The 11,029-nt window shown below is 41.8% G+C and overlaps 1 protein-coding gene across 1 annotated transcript in view; it reads left to right on the top strand.

Moving 5' to 3' along the window:
- Positions 1–11,029, top strand: part of DYNC1H1 (dynein cytoplasmic 1 heavy chain 1) — an 88,130-nt gene that overhangs the window by 8,915 nt on the left and 68,186 nt on the right. The window contains exons 2-5 of the mRNA XM_017528090.1: positions 4,588–4,675; positions 8,503–8,676; positions 8,914–9,169; positions 9,516–9,702. Coding sequence (XP_017383579.1) covers positions 4,588–4,675; positions 8,503–8,676; positions 8,914–9,169; positions 9,516–9,702 — 705 coding nt within the window. The remainder of the gene's footprint in view (positions 1–4,587; positions 4,676–8,502; positions 8,677–8,913; positions 9,170–9,515; positions 9,703–11,029) is intronic.

Here is an 11,029-nt window from a genome sequence, read left to right as displayed (position 1 = left end):
GCGCCACCATGCCCAGCTAATTTTTTGTATTTTTAGTAGAGACGGGGTTTCACCATGTTGACCAGGATGGTCTCGATCTCTTGACCTCGTGATCCACCCGCCTCGCCCCCCCACAGTGCTGGGATTACAGGCTTGAGCCAGCCACCGTGCCCGGCCTGTTTTAATCTATTTCATATCAGCTATTTCTTTTGAATTAGTAGTAACTTAAAAACTACCAAGTCTTAAGCTCCCTAAGTTTTAGTAACTTACTAGGTTTTTTTTAAATTCTTTTTTCTTTTCTTTTCTGGAAATACCAAAATGAACTCCAGTTTACATTAAATAAGTATGATATGGGGTCTCATGCTCGCTGCATGCTCCTAATGATGTTACAATGGAAGTCTTCAGGTAGAGAATGCTCAGACTTTCTCATCTTCTGAGCCTTGTTTCAGAGCAGGGAGTGGTTATGGCAAAGAAGTCACGGCTCCTCAGAAGAAGGATGAAAATGGTGGACGTCCAGGTGACAAGGAAAGCATCAGAGACAAGAAAGGGGGAAAACTAAAGCAGGAAAATAATGGGAGGACATGTATGGTAGTGATTGACCAAAATAATGTGGTATTAGTATGTTTGGGATTTTTTTTTTTTTTTTTTTTGGAGACGGCGTCTTGCTCTGTCACCCAAGCAGGACGCTATCTTGGCTCACTGCAACCTCTGCCTCCTGGGTTCAAGCAATTCTCCTGTCTCAGCCTTCCGAGTAGCTGGGATTACAGCCGCCCGCCACCACGCCTGGCTAATTTTTGTGTTTTTAGTAGAGATGGGGTTTCACCATGTTGGCCAAGCTGGTCTCAAACTCCTGACCTCAGGTGATCCACCCACCTCAGCCTCTCAAAGTGCTGGGATTACAGGCATGAGCCACCGTGCCTGGCCCATGTTTGGGATTTTGAAAGGGAAAGAAAACAAAAGATAAAGAGAACCCCAGGAACATTTAACCTGTAATTTGGTAGTATGTGTAGGCCAAAGGAAATGAATGGTTTCGAGACCAAGGAGAGACTTGCTCTGTGGCTGGGAGAAAGTTGGGAGGGAAGAGTACATGAGGGAATGAGCAAGGGTGCAGGAGTCGGGCAGCCTTGCCTTGTACTTTACCAGTGTGCTTTGTCCCTTTTCCAATGGCCTGTTCACCAGCTTTGAGGGAGCATGCCCTGTTTACTCAGGAGAGGGCCATATCTTTTTTTTTTTTTTTTTTTTTTGAGACAGGGTCTTGCTCTGTCACCCAGGTTGGAGTGCAGTGGTGCGATCTTGGCTCCCTGCAGCCTCAGTCTCCTGTGCTCACATGCCCTAATTTTTGTATTTTTTGTAGAGATTGGGCTTCACCATCTTGCCCAGAGTGATCTCAAAACTCCTGAGCTCAAGTGATTCACCCACCTTGGCCCCTCAAAGTACTGGGATTACAGGCTTGAGCCCCTATGCCCAGCCGAGGGTGGTATAATTCTTAAGGTAATTGAAATTGCATAGTTTTTATATTTCATTAAAGAAGACATAATGCTGGCCAACTGCAGTGGCTCATGCCTGTAATCCCAGCACTTTGGGAGGCTGAGGCAGGTGGATCACTTGAGCTCAGGAGTTCAAGACCAGCCTGGGCAACATGGAGAAACTCTGTTTCTACAAAAAATACAAAAGTTAGCCAGGTGTGGTAATGCACACCTTCTAGTCCCAGCTACTCAGGAGGCTGAGGTAGTATCACTTGAGCCCAGAGGGGTTGAGGCTGCAATGAACTGTGATTGCACCACTGCACTCCAGCCTGGGTGACAGAGTGAGACCCTGTCAAAAAAAAAAAAAAAGAAGTAATGTAATGCTTACCTAATTCACAGTTTAATGATACAAGTTACTAGTAGTTTGAAATACATTAGTCTTTCAATGAAGGTATACGCAGATTAGTGCTCAGTGCCATTTTGAACATCTCTAGAAATTCAGTAAACTCTCAGAAGTTAACCAAAGAAGTGTTGACAAGTTGTTGTCATCTGTATCAGTGTAGCTTGCAGGGAAGGGACTCATGCAGCAGGCCCAGTACTTTGATTCTTTGACGGCGTGGGCAGATAGTACAGTATTGGTCTGTTACATATTAACAGTAACTTTGTATAACTAGTAACTTTATCAAGCATCAGGAAATGGATTCAAATTTTACTGAAAGTGATATTACCTAATAAAACATTCAGATTGTGTTTATATGTAAGCTTCTAAATATAACAGGGTTAATAGCCTCTGTTATTAAAAATTAATAATCAAGTGTCTTTCCTCCTCTGGACAATTTTTTTTAAAGTTTCTACAGAAGTAGAAAGATTATTATTTGATGGCAGTTTTTGAAACAATGTCCTAAATTGTGTGTCTGTAAATGGGAGTCAGACATACTCAACCGGGTTTGATCTGTGTCTTTATGGGGAATATGTGCAAAAAGACTGGTCCAGGATGTTTTCTATGACTGATTCATAGTGACTTCCATAAGTTATTATCAAGAGAAGTTGGAATTTAACAAAGCAGCAGGGAATGTCTGTTTGCATTATCGATGTCTGAGGATTATGTCACTGGGTGTGCCTTCCTGAGCCAAAGCAGCATTCTACTGCATTGCAGTATTCCCAGTCCAGAGCTGGGGCTGGCCACACAGCAGTGACTCATCTCTTGGAATGGTGCCTAGTTCCCTTAACCCGGTTTGCATTAGGAAGTACAGGCCATGTGCTTAGATGCTGTGTCTGGACTGTGCAATTTCTGCATAATTTTGTTTGTATTAATGATGAGCCTTTATGGGGGGGAGGAAATGATTCAGAGTTAAGAAGCCATATTTTTAGTTGCATCAGTGATTTCCTTTGATCATGATAGAATGCTAATTTTTATTTTCTATATATTGTTTTGGTGTTATTTTGATGGCATCTTTAATATAAATGATAGAACAATATTATGGAAAAGTCCAGAAAATTGAGGGAGAAAATCATCCCACTACTTTGACAGCCGTTTCAGTTTGGAGATATTTCTTTATTCTCTGTCTGTATGCTTGCATTTTACAGGTTGTAATCATGTGTGGCTGATTTCAGGCAGTATGATTTCTCTTGTGATCTAGCTACATTTGAGTGGTTAGAAAAATGTTGATTTCTTTAGTTTTTTAAATAGTTATTTTTTAAAATAGCTTAGGAAGTATCTGGCATACTAGAATGTTCTGCCACCTACTCCTTTCTCTTCATAAAATTATACCCAAAACAGTAATTTGGAAGAATAAATGTTCTCTTGATAGATACTCTATTTATTTATTTATTTATTATTATTTTTAGACAGAGTCTCGCTTGGTTGCCAGGTGCCAGGCTGGAGTGCAGTGGCACAATCTCAGTTCACTGCAATTTCCACCTCCCAGGTTCAAGCAATTCTCCTGCCTCACCCTCCCAAGTAGCTGGGACTACAGGTGCGCACCATCATCCCCAGTTAATTTTTGTATTTTTTAGTAGAGACGGAGTTTCACCATGTTGGCCAGGATGGTCTCAATCTCCTGACTTCATGATCCGCCCACCTCAGCCTCTCAAAGTGCTGGGATTACAGGCATGAGCCACTGTGCCCAGCCTATTTTTTATTTTTTATTTTTGAAACAGATCTCAGCTCACTGCAACCTGCACTTCCCAGGTTCAAACAATTCTGTCTCCCCAGCCTCCCAAATAGCTGGGATTAGAGGCACCCACCACCACGCCCGGCTAATTTTTGAATTTTTAGTAGATACAGGGTTTCACCATGTTGGCCAGCCTGGTACTGAACTCCTGACTTCAAGTTGGGAAGGAAGATACATTTATAAGTCAAACCCCGAGCGGACTCAGATAAGTGCTGTGGTGCAGCAAAGGGAAAGGCTAGATAAATGCTTCTCGGTGACCCTGGGGACGTTTCTTGATAGTTTTTTTGATTGGGGTTTGCCCTGGGCCTGGCCTTGATGAAAACCAGCCATGCTACATCCTGGTGAGGAGCCTAGACTTTGGAATCACAAACTTCTGAATCCTCACATTGTTGCTTCCCAGCCAAGTGCCTGTGGACAAGTTACTGATATTCCTTACCAAGAAAACAAGGATAATAATAGTCACCAACCCCATAGGGTTAAATGTATGATAGCTGTAAGGTGCTTAGTAAAATGCCCATCGCCCAGTGGTGCTGAGTTAACAGCTGAGCAGAATATACTTGAGAGCAGTGGTGGAAAGTGACATCTGTGTTTGAAGCACAATGGATGAGCTACTGGGGTGGGATGCTGAGAACTTGGCCACAGCCAGCACTGGCTAGCACTGCCCACGGCCAGGCCCCGTTCCAGTGCTTTCTTGCGTCAACTCGGTTATCCTTGCAGAAGCCCTAGGATGCCCACACTACAGCGCTTTACAGGCAAGAAAGTCAGGAATTTAACCACCTTGCCCAAAGTCACATAGCAAAGTCAAGAATCAGAAAAAAAATGGATAGGAAGAGAAAAATAGTGCCAAGTCATATAGGTGTTTATATGTCAGGTTGGGAGTGGGGAGAGGATAGTCATTGTCTAAGCAGTTGATTAATAAGAAATTGGAAATGTTCATATTAATTTGATACATTTGTTATGATTTGTAGAGGACGTTGGTGATGAAGGAGAAGAAGAAAAAGAATTCATTTCCTATAACATCAATATAGACATTCATTATGGGGTTAAATCCAATAGGTGAGTAGTATGAATATACCATTATCTCAGATTATAAATTTGTGAGAATTAATATGAATCTTTTTTCTTTTCAAACTCAGAAATTCTTACTAAGAGAATTAATATATATCTTAACACGTTAAGAAAACACTCAAAGTTTCTGGTCTTTAAATTCAGTGTCTTTGATTTCATGTCTTCGAATTAAGAGGATTTCCAAAACAGTATAAATTCTAAAATAATGTCCTTTTAATTGACATATCATGGCATCTGTCTTGTGTTTGAGCTATAATATATTTAACATGCTTGATAATACTCAGAATACAGTTGGCCTTCCAAATCTGCGGTTCCACATCTGCAGATTCAACCAACCACAGGTAGAAAATATTTGGGGGCAAAAACAATACATACAATACAAAAATTAAAAAGCAAATAAAAACCAGTATAACAACTAGTTATGTAGTGTTTACATTGTGTTAGAGATTATAAGGAATCTAGAGATGGTTTAAAGTATACAGGAAGATGTGCATAGGTTATATGCAAATACTGTGTATTTTATGTAACCGACTTAACATTTGCAGATTTTGGCGTCCCAGGGAGTCCTGGAACCAGTTTCCCATGTATACCAAGGGGAAGCTGGATATCTGATTTTTCATTATTACAAATAACTAGTATACTTTCTATGCACAGGTTTGATTCTTTTTAGGATGAATGCTAAAGGCAGCATTACTAGTTCACATATAAAACATCATTAAAATTTTTAATGCATGTTACCAGATTTTCCACCTTTCAGAAAGATCATGCTAATTTATACTCTAGTAGACATATCCAAATTTAAATATGTAAATGTCATAATGGATTCTGCATTGGTGTTTTTTAAACTTATTTTGAGTATCTCAGGTTACGGAAGAGTTGTATGAATACCATATAGAACTCGCAGATATCAGTTGTTAATGTTTGCCACTCTTGCATTATCATTTTTCCCCTGAATCATTTGACAGTTGCTTATAGACAGTATGTACCTTTATCCCTAAATACTTGTGTGCTTTCCTGAGAACAAGGACATTCTCATTCATAGCCTCAGTACAATGATCAAATTCAAGAAGTGTAAGATTGCTGCGGTATTCTCTAATTATGGTACATGTTCAGATTGTCTCAATAATATCCCTTATAGTAAATTTCCCAATTCCGAGTCCAGTCCAGGATCACACTTTAGTTTCTTGTCGCTCTAATTTCCTTTAATCTGGAGTAGTACTTCAGCCTTTGCGTACCTTCTATGACACTGACATGTTTGACTTTTTTTTTTTTTTTTTTTTTGAGACGGAGTTTCGCTCTTGTTACCCAGGCTGGAGTGCAATGGCGCGATCTCGGCTCACCGCAACCTCCGCCTCCCGGGTTCAGGCAATTCTCCTGCCTCAGCCTCCTGAGTAGCTGGGATTACAGGCACACACCACCATGCCCAGCTAATTTTTTGTATTTTTAGTAGAGACGGGGTTTCACCATGTTGACCAGGATGGTCTCGATCTCGTGACCTCGTGATCCACCCGCCTCGGCCTCCCAAAGTGCTGGGATTACAGGCTTGAGCCACTGCGCCCGGCCTGACATTTGTAAACAAATAGTTTCATGGAACATTCCTCAGTTGGGTTTGCCTGATGTTTAGATTCAGGTTATACTATTTTGTCAGAAATGCTATTGTGACTTTGTTCTTTCTCAGTGTGTTACATCGGAAAGTTCCATTGACTTTACAGTTATATAAAGTTATTTTGAGTTGTTTGTTTGTTTTTTGAGAGGGAGTCTCACTCTGTCACCAGGCTGGAGTGTAATGGCACCATCTTGGTGCTCTGCAACCTCCACCTCCCTGGTTCATATGATCCTCCTGCCTCTGCCTCCCGAGTAGCTGGGACTGTAGGCACCTGCCACCACACCTGCCTAATTTTTGTATTGTTTTAATAGAGGCAGGGTTTCACCATGTTGGCCAGGATGCTCTTGATCTCCTGACCTCATGATCCACCCGCCTCGGCCTGCCAAAGTGCAGGGATTACAGGCGTGAGCCACCAGTGCCGGTTTGTTTAATTTGAGACAGAGTCTCACTCTGTTGCCCCGGCTGGAGTGCAGTTGGGCAATCTTGGCTCACTGCAGCCTCTTCCTCCCAGGCTTAAGCAGTCCTCCTGCTTCAGCCTCCTGAATAGTTGGGATTACAGGCGCCTACCACCACACCCAGCTAATTTTTAAAAAAATTATTGTTATAGCCAGGCGCGGTGGCTCAAGCCTGTAATCCCAGCACTTTGGGAGGCCGAGGCGGGTGGATCACGAGGTCAAGAGATCGAGACCATCCTGGTCAACATGGTGAAACCCCGTCTCTACTAAAAATACAAAAAATTAGCTGGGCATGGTGGCACATGCCTGTAATCCCAGCTACTCAGGAGGCTGAGGCAGGAGAATTGCCTGAACCCAGGAGGCGGAGGTTGCGGTGAGCCGAGATCATGCCATTGCACTCCAGCCTGGGTAACAAGAGCGAAACTCCGTCTCAAAAAAAAAAAAAAAAAAAAAAAACTTCTTTTTAAAAAAAAAAAAAAAAAAAAAAATTATTGTTATTATTTTTTTTGAGACGAAGTCTCGCTTTGTCGTCCATCCTGGAGTCCAATGGTGCGATCCCGGTTCACTGCAACCTCTGTCTCCCAGGTTCAAGTGATTCTCCTGCATCAGCTTCCTGAATAATTGGGATTACAGGCATGTACTACCATGCCCAACTAATTCTTGAATTTTTAGTAGAGTCAGTGTTTCAAAGTTTTCAAATAACTTCTTAAAGTTATCCGCCCGCCTTGGTCTCCCAGAGTGCTGGGATTACAGGTGTGAGCCACTGCGCCCAGCCTGATTTTTGTATTTTTCGTACAGCTAGGGTTTTGCCATGTCGGCCAGGCTGGTCTCGAACTCCTGACCTCAGGGAATCGGCCCGCCTCAGCCTCCCAAAGTGCTAGGATTACAGGTGTGAACCACCGAGCCAAATCTATGAAGTATTGTATCTAAAGTACTCACAAGGGAATTAGAAAATTCAAACTTTATTCATGATCTTGAAGGCATTAATTTGACCAACATCGAGTGCCTGTTGTGTGCAAGGTATGGCAGCAGGTATAGAGGAATATACAAAGAAATAAAACCTGCTTTCTATTCCCAAGAAGCTTGCCTTTGGGAGAAAGATTGGCAGATACATAACTAATTGTAATACTTGTCAAAATACAATGGAAACATGAAGACTGGAGAGACTGCTTCTGAGTAGGGGAAGCCCATAGAAGAGGTCACACTGGAAGTGAGTTTGAGAGTTAGAATTTCAGCAGATAAATATAGATTTCTTAAGCAAAGACACACAGCACATCATATGTTTTCTGGTCTAAGAGGTGTCTCAGAGTGGGGAAGAGGATGCATAGCAGGAGGTGAAACAGGAAGAGCTGAGTAGAACCAGACTCAGGGGAGCCTGGAATGGCCTCTTGTCACCTTAACCAGTGAGCAACTTTTGTTTACTTAGTACAGTAAATAAATGTTTCAAATTAGTATAAGATCAAATTTAAGTATTTCTTGGCTTATAACTTGTATTTCTAGGGCAGGTTAGTTTTAGGCCAATATTGTGAATTCAACCTATATACGAGACAAGTTAACTTTGCCTGGTTTCCTGTTTGTTCACATTCTATAACCATAACCTTGATTCAGTAGCTCTCATGTACTAAAGAAAGATAAGCAGTACATTTCACTATTAGAAAAGCAACACTTCAGTGTATTCTTAGTAAGATTTTTAAAGTAATAAGCTTAATTAGGAAAGTAACTTTTCTAATTTCTTCTTTTGCTTTCCTTTTTAGCTTGGCATTCATTAAACGTACTCCTGTGATTGATGCGGATAAACCTGTATCTTCTCAGCTCCGAGTCCTTACACTCAGTGAAGACTCGCCCTACGAAACATTGCATTCTTTCATTAGCAATGCGGTGGCTCCTTTTTTTAAGTCCTATATTAGAGAGTCTGGCAAGGCAGACAGGTAAAAACCATTTTCCTTCTGTGGTTTGAACGTTATATTTCACTTAATGTTCACAAGGTAGTATAGAACTTGGTGTAAAAACTTGGGCATTGGGATGGAAAGCTAGTGAACCAAGGGGATATAAACTCTGTGCATTAATAAATATGTGTGTCATTACTGTTTGACAGACCTGAAATGATAGAATCTCTTTGGAGACCAATAGTACACTAAATTTTGAGGCATTTCATCTCTTTTTAGGGATGGTGATAAAATGGCTCCTTCGGTTGAAAAGAAGATTGCAGAACTTGAAATGGGACTCCTTCACTTGCAGCAAAATATTGAAATTCCTGAGATCAGCCTGCCAATTCATCCCATTATCACAAATGTGGCAAAACAGTGTTATGAGCGTGGAGAAAAGCCAAAAGTTACAGACTTTGGAGACAAGGTCGAAGACCCAACATTTCTTAATCAGTTACAATCTGGGGTTAACCGCTGGATCCGAGAAATTCAAAAAGTAAGAGCACAGGATTGAAAGTTATGTAAACTGTGTTATTCTTTAGTATCTTTGTGAGGTAAATTCTGTGATAACTTGTTAGTGGTGCCGCCTGGTCCTGGGACTGTTCAGTGGAGGACTGGCCCTGGTCTGGGTGGAATGGTCAGGGGACAGTGTGAGATTGCTTAAATAGTCACCCTGATAGAGTATTAATCTCAGCAGTCTCATACCTTTGATTTCAAATCAGACCACTTTTGATTTACAGGAAATTTTGAAACTAATTTGTAATGCATGTGTTTAGTTAATGATACTTTTTCTACCTTTGTTTAAATAGTGAATACCCTCGGATGTTATTTTATCTTCAAAGGTGACCAAACTGGATCGAGACCCTGCATCAGGAACTGCCTTACAGGAAATTAGTTTTTGGCTGAACTTGGAGCGTGCGTTATACCGCATCCAGGAGAAACGGGAGAGCCCGGAAGTTCTCTTGACTCTGGATATCTTGAAGCATGGCAAACGCTTCCATGCCACTGTTAGCTTTGACACTGACACAGGTAACAACTAGAGCTAATAATCTGATTAGTAAGTTATTGATCTGGCTTTTATGAGATCTTATTTGATAATTTGGAAAACTATAGATTACTTTTTTTTTTTTTTTTTTGAGACAGAGTCTGGCTCTGTTGCCCAGGCTGGAGTGCAGTGGTGAGATGTCGGCTCACCACAACCTCCACCTCCTGGGTTCAAGCAATTCTCTTGCCTCAGCCTCCCAAATAGCTGGGACTACAGGCTTGTGCCACCACACCTGGCTAATTTTTTTGTATTTTTAGTAGAGGTGGGATTTCACCATGTTAGCCAGGATGGTCCCCATCTCCTGACCTCATGATCTGCCCACGTTGGCCTCCCAGAGTGCTGGGATTACAGGCATGAGCCACCACACCTGGCTGAAAACTGTAGTTTTCGGAGATGTACTGTCGTTTTTAACGATTTCCTCTCTTACATCACATCTTATCTTTCCTCAGTTCCAAGTCATGAAAATCACTCTCCTACATACCTACCTTTCCCCGTTTCCTTCAGGGGTTTTAAGAACATGAAACAGTCTCTAGATATAGCACAGATTCCCTCCTCCAGATTCCCTCCTGTTTCCCCCCTGCCGGGCTCCATGAGTCATCTCATGGAGCTAATAGTTGGCTGTACTGTTAGCACAAAGTCAGGTGTGCTTTTCACAGGCCAGGCAAGAAGGTGGTTTAAGTAAAGCAGAAGTTATTTGCCCAGAGGATTGTGGCAGAAGAGCTGGTCAGTACCACTTTCTCTTCCTCTTTTTACTTGCCCCTTTCTCTTCTTTGTCTTCCTCCCTATTCTGATAAGTAGCCAAAATGAATTTAGTTTTCTGAGTGGAGAACAGTGCCAATAATGTTTTTTTTTGTTGTTGTTGTTTTTCTTTTTAAAATTTATTTTTTAACAGATGAGGGTCTCACTTTTTGTTGCCCAGGCTGGCGCACAGTGGCATGATCATAGCTCATGCTGCCTTGAGTTCCCAGGCTGAAGCAATCCTCCCACCTCGGCCACCCAAGTAGCTGGGACTACAGGGATGCACCACCATGTCCAACTAATTTTTAAATTTTTGTAGAAATGTGGCCTTGCCATGTTGCCCATGCTGGTATCGAACTCCTAGTCTCAAGCAATCTTCCTGCCTTTGCCTCCCAAAGTACTAGGATTACAGATGTGAGCCACCGCTTGCAGTCATTATTATGATTATTTTTAAATTCTTTTAAAAACTTTAAAACTGCCGGGCGCGGTGGCTCGAGCCTGTAATCCCAGCACTTTGGGAGGCCGAGGCGGGTGGATCACGAGGTCAAGAGATCGAGACCATCCTGGTCAACA

This window comes from Cebus imitator, unplaced genomic scaffold (assembly GCF_001604975.1).
Source record: "Cebus imitator isolate Cc_AM_T3 unplaced genomic scaffold, Cebus_imitator-1.0 Scaffold52, whole genome shotgun sequence".
In the NCBI taxonomy this organism is placed as follows: domain Eukaryota; kingdom Metazoa; phylum Chordata; class Mammalia; order Primates; family Cebidae; genus Cebus; species Cebus imitator.
This window is presented reverse-complemented; position numbering and strand designations above follow the sequence as displayed.